The 16508-nt window shown below is 45.6% G+C and overlaps 1 protein-coding gene across 1 annotated transcript in view; it reads left to right on the top strand.

Annotated features, from left to right (window-relative positions):
• T265_05644 (hypothetical protein) overlaps positions 1-16508 on the top strand; it is a gene marked incomplete at both ends in the record, with an annotated part of 32271 nt that overhangs the window by 2685 nt on the left and 13078 nt on the right. The window contains 4 exons of the mRNA XM_009170703.1: positions 4237-4716; positions 9161-9400; positions 12121-12267; positions 13495-13641. Coding sequence (XP_009168967.1) covers positions 4237-4716; positions 9161-9400; positions 12121-12267; positions 13495-13641 — 1014 coding nt within the window. The remainder of the gene's footprint in view (positions 1-4236; positions 4717-9160; positions 9401-12120; positions 12268-13494; positions 13642-16508) is intronic.

Here is a 16508-nt window from a genome sequence, read left to right as displayed (position 1 = left end):
AAGCTATTGCCCTCAATGCATAGCTCCTTTTCCAACCCCCCCACTTGACAGCCCACTGACAGTGCTGGATTTATGCACCAATTTATCAGCTCCTGCCTCCAATGCGCAGCTACCTACCCCCTCCCCGAAATCATCGGTGAACGAAACTGCGGCAGCTGCAACCACTGTACGACGAGTACGCGGTTATTACGGCTGACAATGATGATGATGATGATGAGGAGGAGGAGGAGGATGATAATGATGCTACCCGACAGCCGTTGGCAAACGACGGCCACTGTCGTGTGGACTTCGAATCGACTTCGCCCATATTGTCTTTTTGACAACATTTTTAAATTATGTTCCGCTCCCCTTTCTTGCATTCGTTCGTTCATTTACGTTTTTCTCCTCTCCACAGATGGATATCAGTAATGACTTTTGACGCCTCCCTGGTCAGATTATCCTACACGAATGCCCACGATCCCCCCTTCCGTCTGTTCCTTTGTCTGTTGAAATTGTTCGGGATTGATTTACACCTAATCAGGTTCGTTAAGTTTACTGCAGTCTTCACGTACTCTATTCCTTGGGTTTTGTTTGTATCGGGCCGTCAGGTTTCATTGTGGTCTAAGTTTCCTCGCGTTTCCGTTTACGGTATGACATCATGCTTCCTATCCCTTGTCTCCATTTTACTTCTTTGCTTGATGTCTTAACCCTAACCCAGTGTAACGAAGGAGCTTCGCAGTGTGCCCGGAGCTTCAACTCATGAACCAGGTAATTTTGCGAAACTCTCGACTGATTGGTAAAACTGATTTTCACCACGTCTACCTCGATCATAACCGAGACATTTTTCTGGTGTACCACTTAACCGTTCAGCTGTCACACCCTTCCGGTGCCTAGCTGCCATGCCACCCGGAGGAAGCACGAGGGCTGGGATACTGCCAGGTCGCCCAGGCCTAGACAGGGGAAGTCGAGTGGCAGAGGTCGGGTTTGAACCACGAACCTTCCGGTCAGTAAATTTGCGCTCTAACCGCTTGGGTCATCTGGCCACTTACGTACCACTTACGTTCCCAATAATTCGATAGGTATAATCAATGAAGTTCGGATGAACGTGTTTACTTTGTTGGCTGAATTATGACAGACAGCCCTACAAAGAGCGAACATTCTCGAAACCGACCGGAATCCCCTCGTTTTCAGAATTATCTTTGAGGGAAACAGTGAATCTATCAAGCCTAGTCTCATCGGCAAAATTGGGGTTGTTGGCATCAGCCCTAGTTTATTTCTAAAATCCATCGACCTTAGAGTTGTTCCACGCGTTCTGATCTCGTTTGTCAACGGTTTTTGGTTTTGAGCATTCGCACGCGGCTTACAGTTGACTGCTGCTGCGGTAGTCCAGGTCGGACCGCTTGTTGCTTTGACTTTTTCTCAGGTGGCAATTGCTCAGTCCCCCGAGCTTTGCATTTAGTCTACAAACGTTTCGTCGCTATGCTGAGAGGTCGTGAGTGCGCGGTTGGGTTGGTCTGATTACCTTGCATCTAGTTGGTCCGGTGAGTAGACCATAACGCGACAAAACTCCCAAAAGTACCGATCCAGTTAAGCCCCAGACAATCCAATAACAACAGTTCATAATGCGGATATTGGTTACTTTTAGAAACATGAACGTAAGAGAAAGTGGAGGAATCACCTGCCCAACCACGTATAGACGATGTCTGCTCGCATAGTGATTAAACGTTCGCAAGCCAATTGCCAAGCTCGGCGAACGGATCAAGGGACACTTAACCAACAGCCAATTAAACCATTAGAGCTGCCGATTCAGCGTTGCTACATCGTATATTTAACTAGTAGCTATATAATAACTTACCTAAGGTGGAATGTTCTTTTGGGATTCTTCTGTAGAGGATTCTGACGGGGTAAGAATCAATGTTTGTACTTGTGCTACACTTGGACCCAGTCTCGGTAAAGCTGTTCTCAGACGTTCCGTGCTCTTCATGTCGTCAGGTGACCACCCTCTCACTTATTTTTGTAAGGCCCAGCACGTGAAAACTACTCACAAAATGGTGGGTATTGCGCTAATGTGGGTAAAATTTGGTCCAATTGGCGCATGCGATCCGGAGACAGACAAGTTTTCGGGGGTGATCAGACAAACCAAGTAATCTCCAAAGGATTTAATTGCTCGCCAGAGTCTATCACCAGACACGAGCGGTAGTATAAACAATGCCTGTCAAAGCCCAGTGGTCCTCAGACATCAACCCTAGGTTTCACAGCAGTGTACGGTAACTTCGTAGATATGTCCCCCCAGTGTGATACTGGCAACATTCTACCTAAGGTACTTTAAGTTATTAAATGTTGACCTAACCTTTATGGTCCCTGGTGGGGTTTATCCTTCTGCTCTTCCGCTAAATGTAATATGGTTTCTCTGGTAAGCGGAGTCGTCAACTTCATCATTGAGTGTGATTGCAGGCGGTGTCAGTCTTGAGAAGCATCCCGTGTGCAGAGCGTACAGTGAATATGTCATTTCGAGGCACCACAATCTGCAGGTGTTTCAGCAATCCATCTATGACCACATCACTACCATTCACTAAAAAGGTTTCAACGACCAGCTTTAGATCCAGCACTCGCTAACCTGGAAAAAGTTCAATCGCATCACCAACAATATAGCCTTCGACTGACTCACGTAGCAAAGTCAAGTGAGAAAAGGGACACAAGGTCTTCGTGTTTTTTCCGGTTGGAAGCGAGAATGGTTGCGGCAGCTCACCGTAATTTTTGATTCCATTTGATATGGTAGGATTTAAGGCCTCCAGTACCACCACATGATCATCAGGTATTTCAAATTTCTGCTAAGCAAGTGGAGTCAAAGACTGTCTGTCAGTCGTAAGCCTCTAGTAACTGAGGCAGTGTCCTAGAATCTGGCGAGGAGTGGACGAAGTCAATATATCCACTTCCAGTTTGTCCCTTCTGCACTCTTTGTAATGTCGGTTTAATATACGAAACACCTCAGAGACCACTTGTTTTGGCGCGCTTGAGGTAAGGCTGGTTCCTTGATAACGGTTGTTTTGCCATCGCTTCTCAATGGCATAGGCAACGAATAAAGGCACGTCCTATTCAAACAAAAAAGCAAAGGATGAAGCAATTCCCCCCTACAAGCATCATTCCACCGCCTGTGGATTTATCAGAATCCACGACTGGTTTCGCCCTTTGTGAGGCATTATAAACGGGACATTCGGCTGGAATTCAGATGAGTCTCCCGTGAAAACCAAATTGATATGCAAATGAGTGTATTTGTCGAGAGCCGTAGGAAGTTCATGTGCTTTATGGTCTTTTAGTTCATCGAGCACTTGGTTGCTCTCCGCTTTTATAGGAGGATTGGCGGAAACCGGTCAAGGATTTTGTCCGCTATATAGAATGATGGTGAATGCGCGTGGCGAATTAAACGGTGACCGAATGTATTCGGCCCAGCAATGCGTGATTTATCTCACGATCAATCTCACCTTTTCATTTGCTTCCGACTACACGAATAGATGTGAAAAGCACTTCGAAGCCGATGCAGCAACTTGCATGACAGACTCATTCACAGCACCGAAGTTCGTCACGCTTTAATTCATTTTCTGGGACCGAACGCACTTCGCTGTGTACGTAATCAGATAGCGCTTTTCCTCGTGCATGTGACAACCGGAGGTATATCGTGCGGCCAACAACGGAATAGAGTTAGCAGTTTGGAATACCACTTTTTTCGAAACGAGGTTGTCCTTTTACTGAGGATATTCTCCAGTTTAGCACCCACCGTAAGTTTCACATCGAGGGAGGTAATAGACGATACATAAAACAACCCATCTTTAGGACAGATTTTGAAATGCTCCCTGCGCTATATTTTAAGTAGATTGCTATGTTCGTTTTCCTTGGTTTAATCCCCCAAAGTTAGAAGACATACGGGTGCTTCTTGAACATTCCTGTTGCCTTGTTTCATTTCTTAGCAGCTGTGAACCTCTAAGGAAACCGTTTCTAGTTCCTTTATTCTGATGGTTGATTTTGTTCTAGTAGAAATCGCCCCTTCTCAAAAGAGGACTACTTTTAGTGGGTCCCACCGGACAGCCTCTCTAGGAGACTGGATTAGCTTTCCGGCTTGCTTTTCGTTGACTTGTACTTGGTTTGTTGATTATTTGAGAGGAGACTAGGGCAAATACTTTGTTATTCTTTGCCTTCTTCTTACTGCCAACAGCATTACTGGAATCACAACCTAACCGAGCGTATCTACTATGCTCGCAGGGCCAGCGCAACCCACGGCTATCCATCATAGCAAGTTGGATAATCTAACAACCGCCGGGCACCTCTCTTTGGGAAACTTTTACATTGGCAATTTCGACCAAGAGGGATCGTCTCCCAAGTATAATGCCAAGTCCTGCTCTTCAGTTTTGTTCACTGACGTTCATCCAGCCAATTACTCATCACTAACCTCAGCTGATCCTTTGCAGTGTTCACTCACCGTCGAACTCCCGCTAGCCACAGATAATCTTTCCGATACTTCTCGGCTTCCAAGGTCTTCCCAGTGTACACCACCTATTGTCCTCCACAGAACCGATTCCGATCGTTTTCCAATCCAGCATGCCGGCGACCAGTATTCCTCACTCCAAGTGGAGAACCCCGAACAGCTGAACACTTGTCTCTCAGTTTCTCCAGTTCAGGCTGATAATGGAGAACGTCCAATCCAGCCCCGATACTCCGATGTTCTCACTATGGCACAAACCGGTAATTTGTTGACCTTTATCACGTTTTCGTACACATTTTGATGGTGTGAACATAGAAACCTTCCGGCTGGTAGCTTGTCTGAGTCTTTCTTGGGAATTAAACGCTACTCTGTGTTACTGATGTATAGCTGTCAATGATGTTGATGACTCGATCATCGCACTGCGGTAGATGCAGTAGTTTTTTATCGCGTCGGAGCTTCTCCAACCATGAAATGGCTTTCTTACCGTTGTCCACTTTCTTGCACAGTAATGCTGCTTTATGTGTACCTGGTTGGTTAGGGCGTAAACGAACTTCACAAACAGCCTCAGTCGTACGGATATCCTCCGAAAATGAGTTTGTTCTCCTCCTAAGGAATAGTGGCTTTTCCCGAAACAAAAGCACTCCTCCAACCAACTTACGTTTGAGTCGGAGTTCTTTAGCTGAGAATGAACGGGGTCCGCCTCATGACAATTGGGGATACGATACGCACACTGTCAGACACTACTGCATTAGGGATCTTTAGTAAATGAAGTACAACACTGAAATATGGCAACTTTTCAGTTACAGTCGGTTTCCGCTTTTCCGATTTTTATGCAAATGTTTGCGACTGCTTATGGACAAGAAGAAGTGCATCCCGTTTCGGTTAAGGTATCAGTACTGCCGAAAACGGAATGGGCCTTTTAATTTGGTTTTCATCTGTTTTCAACTGGTAGTCATACTCTTCACGTCCACCCCAGCTGTCTAAAGTACATGCGCATACGATAACATAAAGATAACAAAATTCGAAATTAGTCTCAGGACCTTGTAATTCGCTCTGAAATCCACAATCCACCAACCAACATAGTGTACCTTCAATCAGTTGTTCTACACGGATTTTCAAGACACACCGCGTTGTTCTGCCCATAGTTAAAACTCTGGAGAACTTCTTCATTCGTGCATTCCGCGAGACGGCCCAAGTGGTTAGAGCGCGAATTTACTGACCGGAAGGTCCGTGGTTCGAATTTGACCTCCGCCACTTGACTTCCCCTGTCTAGGCTTGGGCAACCTGGCAGTATCCCAGCCCTCGTGCTTCCTTCGGGTGGCATGACAGCTAGGCACCACAAGGATGCTACAGCGGAACGCCTTCTTTCTTTTCATTCCGCGAGCTACTTCTTTCCGATCGTATAGAAAGCCGATAAATTGAGGGGCATTTCTTGGGGAGCGTTGTGACATATACTAAAACCTGACTTCGAGACCCGTCTTTAGGATATTTTCTCTTTTTGATGTTCTTGCACGTATGATCTGGTTGCATGTGAAGTAAATGGGCCATTCGCAGGTTTCCTGGTTATATATGAGGCATTAGCCAAGCGCTAGACCTGATCATCCTTGTCATCACTCCAGTGATGGGATACATGGTGCTTGAGGTTTTCTAAAGGCAGTTGATCAGTTCTTACTTCGCTCAGACGGAAATTGGATGCCAAATGGACAGTGGGTTTCACGTGACTAATCTTCAGTTTGGAGGATGGGGCACTTGTACTTGAACTTCGTCAGCCGTTTACGGATGCCTGTTACAATATACCCCAACAAGATGAGTTTGCTGGAGACTTCGAGTTTCTATGCCTCTCTGCTCTGGCCGAATTCATGGTCCATTGTAAAAGGAATAATAGATATACTAATGGTCATTCAACTGCAACACCCTTCCGGTTCATAGCTGCCATGCATCCATCCAACGGAAGCACGAGGCCTGAGATACTACCAGGTTGCTCAAACTTGGACAGGAGCAGTTGAGATACCGAGGTTAGTTCCTAATCAAGAACCCTTTGGTCAATAAGTTCGCGCCTTACCCACTGAGCTGTCTTGAGGTCTTGAACAAAATACACCCCATGATTAAACTACAGGACTACCCGTGTTTTGCGCCATGTTTTCACTCACACATGTGATGGAATTGAATGAATTTTGGTTAGCGGATGACAGTTCCCGTTCGAAATCAGTGTCATAGTTTACAACTGAAGGGAGAATCAGAACACAAAAAGGGGGCACAGCACTGTTACAGGGCCATTCCCCGATGACCTCTTGTTCAGAGAGATTCCGATGATATTTTTTGTTTCTTTCGCCTTGAAACCTGTACAACTCAATTCGCTGTATTCTCGCTGAGGGTATGGATGAAATCCCGATTGTCGATTCTCTCTTTTTGTTCGAGGGCAGCCGACGACTCAGTTTTGCTTATATGCCTTTGTAACTTATTACGTTTGCTGTAATAGTGAATGTACTTTGAGCGGTCCCGACGCAGTACAGTGCGTTCAAACGGCCTCGCACTATTATTTCGAACCGAATCATGTCACTTAGAGTCACCGATGGAACTGTATCAACAGTGGTGATGAGAAGGACTTTCATATCAATAGACACGATGTGGAAGTATTCTAGGCATTACACGTGTATAGAGAAAATCAATCTAAGGCAGGTGGTGCTGGACTGGAGTGTAATTTTTGTTTGCGAAATGAGAAACCCCAGTCGCACGGAATGATTGCCGTAAATGATGGTTGCATCGAGACACTGGAGTACTTGGTATTGCTACTCATTACCATTGGTAGACAAGAGGGTTGGATTCGTATTTCATGACCGGTACACCATCTTAAAATCGTTAAAAAAACGATTCTCTTCTATCTAATGAATATGTTGAACTAGCTAAGTCATGCTGTTCAGTTCCACCCGTATAGTACACTATTACAGCGAATGTACTAAGTTACAAAGGCGGCAGATGACCAAAACTGAGTCATTGGCTTCCGTCGAGCAAGATTAGAGAATCGTCAGTCAGGATTTCATCCATACCCTCATCAGAAGTATAGCGAAGTGAGTTATGGAGGTTTCAAGGCGAAAGGAACAAAGAATAGCACCGGACTCTCAACAAGAGGACACTGTGGACTAGTCTTGTAATGGTATGATACTCATTTTTGTGCTTTAGTTCTCGTGCCAGTTGACTGAGGTAACATTCTTGTCAATTCATGACGACGAACATCTGACGCAATGCTCAGATGTGTTCATTTAATTGGTGTTTGGAGATGCGGACGGCTCGTTCTTGACTACTTTCCCTAAGAGCACGAGGCCTCTTCACTTCAACTCCCTTTTCCCTTGTTTCGGCTTTTTATAGTGCATTCTTCCTTGGTGTTTGTATAGCGTTAGAGTATCAGTATGGACTACTGGTGTATTGCTATCGGTACTGATGCTGCTGATTTTCAATCGACAAAGCCAGATGGTGGCGAGATGGCTCAGTGGTTAGAGCGCCAATATACTGACCGGAAGGTCCGTGGTTCGAACCTGACCTCTGCCTCTCGACTTCCCCTTTCTAGGCTTGGGCAACCTGGTAGTAACTCAGCCCTCGTGCTCCTTTCTGGTGGCATAGCGGTTAGGTGCCGAAAGGGTGCTACAGCTGAACTGAACTAGGGTACCCTGTTTATATCGAAATCAGTTTCATCCGCTTTCCGTCATTTACAACACACCTCCAAAGTAGGTTCCTTCTTAAGTGGACCTGTGACTGCTATCCACTCCTTCCTATACTGAGAGATAGGTACGCATCGTTGGAACCTGGTTTCGTGATCCATTCGAAAACCGATAGTTTCTAGTTTGTTTCAACAGGATATATTCTAGGTTAATTGGTTGTTTCTAGGTTCCTTGTAGATGACTTCCGTTACACACGTTCAAGGTGAGGCTTCCGTTGCTTATCTGCTTTCGAGGGTACCAGCCCAATTCGCCTAATCATTGACTAGTCATTGACTATGAGAAGTACTCGTTTGGATGGCGCACTGGAGCTTTTATCCGGTTCGGGGTTATTGCAATGCGTCCAGATTGGCTTTGGGGATGCATGTGGACATATAAGTGGAGTTCATCCCAATGTACCATTAATCTGCGTTAAAAAATCTCACCTTGAATTCGAAATGCATATGCATTTTTTCTGATGATAGTGCTCTGCCATGATACACCGAAGTCAGTCATTCCAGGATAAGTTTTTGCAAGATGACCACGTTCTCTTTGGTACGACTTCTTTGCGCAGAACATGTCGGGGTGTACGCCACATAGAATGTAGGATGTATTAGGGGTGCTTGGGCAAGATGGGCCAAGTGGTTAGAGCGCGAATTTACTGACTGGAAGGTCCGTGGTTCGAACCTGACCTCTGCCTCTCGACTTCCCCTTTCTAGGCTTGGGCAACCTGGTAGTAACTCAGTCCTCGTGCTTCCTCCTTCCTTTGGATTACGGGTGCTAGTTTGGTTCAAAATTATGCCCTTCCAAGACCCCCTTTTTACGACCTCCTTTTATTCCAGTCGATACGGCGAAGTTAGTTCTGTTGTGTTTGTCTAAATCCAAGTTACCAGTTGATTGCCTTTGCGTGAGTACTTCACCACTTTATGATACCCCGCATTGAAAATTGTAATGGATATTGTCATTGTCTGCCAACTCCTCATCCGATGACCTGCTTTTGTCGTTTCTCCAGTTGCTCTCTGCGATTCCGCACCGAATGGCGAATGGGGCTGGCTAGTCATCCTCGGCAGTTTTATGTGCATATTCATTGTTGACGGGCTTTGCCACTCGTATGGGTTGTACATGTACGAGATGGTAGCTGAAAGTCAAGTCTTTGTGGATCCCTCGACTTCAGGCTCCGCGGCCCAACATCTTTCCCTTGCTAGTCTTAGTTTCCCTGGAGCACTGTTATCAGGGATCACGTTGCTCATTGGTAAGTCACTTGGTACAATACGTTTGATTTTGTGGTCGAGTTCTACACGTTCGTGTGGTCTCTTGCCCGTTTTTCGTTTATGACGTCCTCCCCGCAAATTCTTCTCTCATGCAAAGTACTTGTAACACTGATGGCCGCTGGGCTGCTAGAACCGTCTATGCCAATCATTTGTTGCGAATGCCGTCTTTCTCGTGCCATCTCAGTCTAGCACAGTCAGTCGCATGCGAAACCCATTTTTCAGTCGAGTGGTTGGCGTGTGTGGAGGCTGTCTAATGTGTTTATTCTATTTTTTCCTTCAGTATAACTACTTCCTTACATACTTTCGTTCCTTTTGGGGAATTCTACCGTATGTGCAGAAAGCAACTGCAAAAGAAGTGTATAGTTATGGTCAGATACAGCAGTAGATTCATCTGACAATCCTTTCTTGTAAGCTATGGTTAGCAACAGACACTTCGAAGCACGTCTTGAGCGAACGGTCAACAACAGCTGCTGGACACTTAATCGGACTTGTTGAACGCGTTGCGTTCGAGACACTAGATGTTTGATCAGATTTCTGTTAGTGAGTGATATTTCGAGTGTTATTGGGACATACACGTCACGTGATCACGCGGCCGTGAGTTATACACTGAAATATAAGTTGCAACTTTTTTGTTTGTGTACTAACCTTGCGCTCTTCAACTATAATTGGCCTGTTCCGTTTTCACAACTACCTGCTACGGATATCGTAGCGACTGAAACATGAGGCGGCCTGGTGCAGCACATTCAGTTGCCTGGAAACATCACAAACGAGAGATTCATCTGGGTTCCAGGTGAGTCTCTCGAAAAACCATATTAGCTTGCAAATGAGTGTATATTCGTTAAGCACTGTCTATTCCCCACACTCGTCCCGAAATACCTCACGTGACAAACTGTCAAACGCCAATGATTCCATTTTACACCGATCTAAATTGCAGTTGGGAGACACTGCAGAATATTGATAAATCGGGTGGAATCAATAATTGTTGGCCTGTTTGTCGACCCCAGAAAGGCTCAGCGAACGGGCTATTAACTGTCCAAACTGAAGTGCTAGCGGCGAAAAGTGCCCATACTCGTTTCCCCGCAATTCCACCTTTTATGGCGTAGACTTCTGGTTAAAAATGATTGTATGTTGTCCCACTTCTTGTGTCCTGTAATTGGTGCAATTCGTCGGGTAGCCTTACGTCTTATTTGAATAGTTGCTAGCTGTTCTGACTGGTTTTCACAATCAACTTAGGCTTTGCTGCACCTAGTGCCCCATGTTATCAAATAGCACGTGCGTCGCTGCACGTGTTCTTGGTTCCCTGCCAAACATTTCGCAGCATTTATCAGGACGCTCGGACAGATAGGAAGATTCCGTTAAATTTGGGTGTGATCGTCCTTTGGGTGTACAACGGACGCTGCGTTATCAGATGTAAATTCCATTTATTTCAGTGTGCTTAAACTCCACTGGTTTTTATAATCCAAATCGCCATCCGTATGCGACTGGAGGGTTTTTCCGGAGTCACTTTTCTCCCTCCTCGGACTGCAATTGACATTCAGTGCTCCCGTAAATGAACAGTCCTTTTACCGAACTATCTCCAGCAAGTCACTGAACAGCTCTGTGTTCGCTGTGGTGAAGTTCCTTCAAGGGTTTTCGAAGTCCATACACACCTATCTTGTCATCTGAGCTTGTTGTGGACTGGTTCCGTATCCCTTCTATCGCCCATAGATGTGTCGGTATTGTCAGCTGAATTCAGCTGAACTGTCATGCAAATCGTTCCAATCGTGTATGATCTGGCAACGAAGTACGGAAACACTGACCAGTAAACTTAGTCCGGTGGGCAACTGCCGCCTCCCTGGATGGGGACCCCGGGACTCAAATCACCAGTGGTTAATGACGTTGGCGGAAATGGCCCAATGGCGCTGTCAGTGGCGCTCGTGCATCAAAGCTATCGCCTTCAATGCGTAGCTACCCAATTTCCGAACAAACCGAACAGTCCGAAAACAGTCCAATTTGAGTTCAAGTAGAACATAAGGTTGACGGAAACTCGGGGACTGCGCCTACCTGATGAGCCCCAAGAAGGGCGAAACCGGTCGTGGGCTGTTGAAGAGTTTTCAGCAACCTTGTGAGTAGTTTCCTCTATGAAAACCGAACATGCCTTCACCTCTAAGTCTTGGTTGCATGTTCCACTTTCCCGTTTTCCGGTGATCAAAACTGTAGCAGCTGGAATAGCTGGTAAATTGAAGTGATTGATTGAATTCTAGTTCGAAATGCACCCACCAATAGGTGTCCTCATCCGGATAGCAGATTTGTATTTTCTTCTCATTAATAACGTGGAACAGACTATAGTGGATGTGACTTTCCACTGTTACAACAGAAATGGCCGGGAGCATGCATAATGTTCAGATAAACTGGGATCTGTAGACCGACTCAGGAGTTTGATTTGGACTCCCAGTATCTGAGCCTCTGAGCTCCGCATTGTCATTCGACTGTGCAACATACGCTCATCCGTGAGCACACATCCCAGCATTTCTTAATTGGCATTCTTTATTTCCGACCCGTATTCGTCAACCCTTGAAAAGCATCGTAACTCTATAACTGATTACCGATTGTCGCGCGCTGTTCAAGTTGGCCATTTGTACCCCTTTTTCTCTTAAAACCTACATCACATTCTGTTCGAAGTCCGCACTCCAGTCATGTGTGATTTGCCCTTACCTTAAAGGTCCAGTTGCTGGCGCGTTGGTCAACCGCTTCGACTATCGCTCGGTTGCTGTAGTGGGTGCGGTGATAGCAACCGTTTGCATTCTTTCAAGCGCATTGATCACTTACGATCTCAATTGGTTCGCAATTACCTTCGGACTTTTGGGAGGTAAGTACTACTTGGCTTGTTATCTCCCACACTAGGCGCGTATTGCGTTAGCTGGTTACTTGTTATGGGATTCTTCTAACAGCCGTTGTGAACAGTTGTGAAAAGTGCAGGTGTCCGGATGCGTGTGTGTATTGAAGGGAAAAGCCAATTAGCTAACTCCCATTCTTATCGATCTCCAGTAGTGAATGACCTTAACGGCTAGGCAGTTGTTTTATTCCTTTCGTACCAAAGACCTTCAACCGAACCGAATTAGTTCAACACTTATCCAATATCCAACGTTTTAAGGTCATATTAACTAGGTTGCTTCATGTTCAACCTCGTCAGCGCTTTGCGCGGACGTCAAGTTCGAACTAATCACAGGTCACAACTCATTTTGTACACAGTGCATGGATGTCGGTTACTGTCGATCGTTCCGACGTATCATCAAAGGACAGTAACCCTAAATCGTTACTGTATTGTCGCAAAGCTTCTTGTTTTTTATATTGCCATGTTAGGAATGTGTACTTATATACTGCCCCCCTACTTAATACAGTCCACTTCGTTACGGTCTTGCGGACTTTACATTAGACTGGAAGGTAAGATGTCAAGCCCTCAAAGGGAACCGGAAAATTCTGGTTCCTTTGCAACCTTGTGAGTAGTTTCCTCTATGAAAACCGAACATGCCTTCACCTCTAAGTCTTGGTTGCATGTTCCACTTTCCCGTTTTCCGGTGATCAAAACTGTAGCAGCTGGAATAGCTGGTAAATTGAAGTGATTGATTGAATTCTAGTTCGAAATGCACCCACCAATAGGTGTCCTCATCCGGATAGCAGATTTGTATTTTCTTCTCATTAATAACGTGGAACAGACTATAGTGGATGTGACTTTCCACTGTTACAACAGAAATGGCCGGGAGCATGCATAATGTTCAGATAAACTGGGATCTGTAGACCGACTCAGGAGTTTGATTTGGACTCCCAGTATCTGAGCCTCTGAGCTCCGCATTGTCATTCGACTGTGCAACATACGCTCATCCGTGAGCACACATCCCAGCATTTCTTAATTGGCATTCTTTATTTCCGACCCGTATTCGTCAACCCTTGAAAAGCATCGTAACTCTATAACTGATTACCGATTGTCGCGCGCTGTTCAAGTTGGCCATTTGTACCCCTTTTTCTCTTAAAACCTACATCACATTCTGTTCGAAGTCCGCACTCCAGTCATGTGTGATTTGCCCTTACCTTAAAGGTCCAGTTGCTGGCGCGTTGGTCAACCGCTTCGACTATCGCTCGGTTGCTGTAGTGGGTGCGGTGATAGCAACCGTTTGCATTCTTTCAAGCGCATTGATCACTTACGATCTCAATTGGTTCGCAATTACCTTCGGACTTTTGGGAGGTAAGTACTACTTGGCTTGTTATCTCCCACACTAGGCGCGTATTGCGTTAGCTGGTTACTTGTTATGGGATTCTTCTAACAGCCGTTGTGAACAGTTGTGAAAAGTGCAGGTGTCCGGATGCGTGTGTGTATTGAAGGGAAAAGCCAATTAGCTAACTCCCATTCTTATCGATCTCCAGTAGTGAATGACCTTAACGGCTAGGCAGTTGTTTTATTCCTTTCGTACCAAAGACCTTCAACCGAACCGAATTAGTTCAACACTTATCCAATATCCAACGTTTTAAGGTCATATTAACTAGGTTGCTTCATGTTCAACCTCGTCAGCGCTTTGCGCGGACGTCAAGTTCGAACTAATCACAGGTCACAACTCATTTTGTACACAGTGCATGGATGTCGGTTACTGTCGATCGTTCCGACGTATCATCAAAGGACAGTAACCCTAAATCGTTACTGTATTGTCGCAAAGCTTCTTGTTTTTTATATTGCCATGTTAGGAATGTGTACTTATATACTGCCCCCCTACTTAATACAGTCCACTTCGTTACGGTCTTGCGGATTTTACATTAGACTGGAAGGTAAGATGTCAAGCCCTCAAAGGGAACCGGAAAATTCTGGTTCCTTTGACCCCACTACTCATAAAAAGGGCGGACCCTATTTGGCACGGTGATCGATATCCATGTACCTGTGGTGCGGACGGTTGTACAAAAGCCAGGTTTCAGATCTACCGATTATCTTCGCACTAATTCCTGATATTATCTGATCCTCGAAGATGGTCAATCTCTTCTAGTTCTAGTCAAATGACGGTGATGGGCTAATCGTTAACTCTTATTGATTATCAGTTGAAGGGTTGTAGTGTCGCAGACGGGTCGTGAAGCCGTTACTTTTATCCACCCGATGTTTAATGAAAGCAATCTAATCGATCATGTGGGTCTCAGTTCATGTGCCTCCAATTCCTACTGGTAAATTAGGAGTGTATTGCTTTGCCTCCGAATGCCACACAAGTTTAATTTTTATATGAGTTTATTGCACGCGAATCCTATCTATTTATGCTACCTTGTAGAACACTAACTCCTCTCCAAGACCGGTCATCAGGTAGGCTATTCAAGTTAAATACAAGCGGATTATTCTGATGCCGCAAGCGGAGAATAATCTCTAGAAGCTGACAATTCAGTCTGGGTTCAACCAGTATCGAGCATTGGCTATGCGAGATGACTCAAGTGGTTAGAGCGCGAATTTACTGACCAGAAGGTCCGTGGTTCGAACCCGACCTGTGCCTCTCGACTTCCCCTGTCTAGGCTTGGGCAACCTGACAATATCCCAGCCTTCGTGCTTCCTTCGTGTGGCATGACAGCTAGGCACTGAAAGGGTGTTACAGCTGAACGTGCATTTCTTTGGCGCACATTGCGACGAGGCGAAATTCAATTTTCCCATTGTTGAATTCTGTCTAAATAGGAGGGTTTGGCAGTTGAGCAAAATGCGAATACACATGTTTGAGGAATCCACGTTCACTACTTTTTCGTCATCATCATCGTCGGCTGTAAGAACCGCGTACTCGTCGTACACTGGTTGTAGCTGCCGCAATTTCGTTCCCCAATGATTTGGGGGGAGGGGTAGATAGCTGCGCATTGCAAGCGCGAGCTGGTAATTTGGTGCATAAATCCAGCACTGTCAGTGGGCTGTCAAGTGGGGGGGGGGTGTTGGAAAAGGAGCTATGCATTGAAGGCAATAGCTTGGATGCACGAGCGCCATTGAGGGCGCGACTGGGCCATGTCTGACAATGTCTCTAGCCATTGATGTGGCCCGTCTCGGGGTCCCCATCCAGGAACACGGCAATGACCAGCGCAGCTGAGTTTGCTGGTAATGGCTTTCATACTTCGCTCCCAAGTCATTGTTTGACCACCTCTGGCTCTCTTTCACCCTTCACATGGTTGTGCGAAAAGAACCCTTCCAGGAAGTCGGTCGACTGGCATACGCAGCACGTGGCCAAGCCAGCGCAACCTGTGCAGATGTAGTGATCAGTTCATCTATCGATGATGAGTTATTTCTCCCGAATACCATTCGTAGATAATGTTGTTTCTGCAATGTTAGACCCCATGATGACCAATGAATTAGCTGAGGGGAAGGTGGAACAGAATAAAAGGAGACTGGTTTCAGGACTACGAGGAAAGTCGAGATTTAACGATCAAATTTGAATTTAAGGTCTTCATTAGAATCCTGTCCTTACTGTCCACTGTCTGGGAATCATTTCAAGCGTGTATATACGATATGATACGTATGTATGATACGTATATGATACGTACGTATACAACGTTTGACTATTCCCCTTAATACTCATTCGGTTTTTATATAAAGTTAAGAATTTGGTCGAATGAGAACCCAGGGTAAGCCTCTTTGAACTGGTCCTACGGGTGTCCCTATTTCTCGGGAGGGATTGTAATCAATAATATCCGTATGCGTTGCCACATATAAACTGAAATTTTGGGACAAGACTGGTTAACGCTTCCAGAGGTGAATCATCGGTTTTAGTCTTCCCTACCCATTCGTGAATCAGGATCAAATCTCTATACTTAGAGGCCTTCTGTCCCTCATCGGTTCTCTATTGTATTCCTTGCGAACCTGTCAGTTCGTAGGGGCGCTTAAACGTATTATCCTAATGTGCGCGGTCACGTGTTGGGCTACGTCCTTGTGGTTACCAAATAATGCGTCCCTTTCTGTTCCTACTGAAGACAATTGTTTGTGTCTGGCCATCGCTAGTCGCTGTATTGGTTACTTTCGAACGACCCCCTTACTGTGCGGCGCATGAGTTCCACGCTGGGTCTCTGACTTTTACTTTTTGCACAGGACCTAAACTTGTATAGGGAGTAACC

Source organism: Opisthorchis viverrini (assembly GCF_000715545.1).
Source record: "Opisthorchis viverrini unplaced genomic scaffold opera_v5_109, whole genome shotgun sequence".
NCBI lineage: Eukaryota > Metazoa > Platyhelminthes > Trematoda > Opisthorchiida > Opisthorchiidae > Opisthorchis > Opisthorchis viverrini.
The sequence above is the reverse complement of the archived record's forward strand: the minus strand, read 5'-3'. Positions and strand labels throughout refer to the sequence as shown.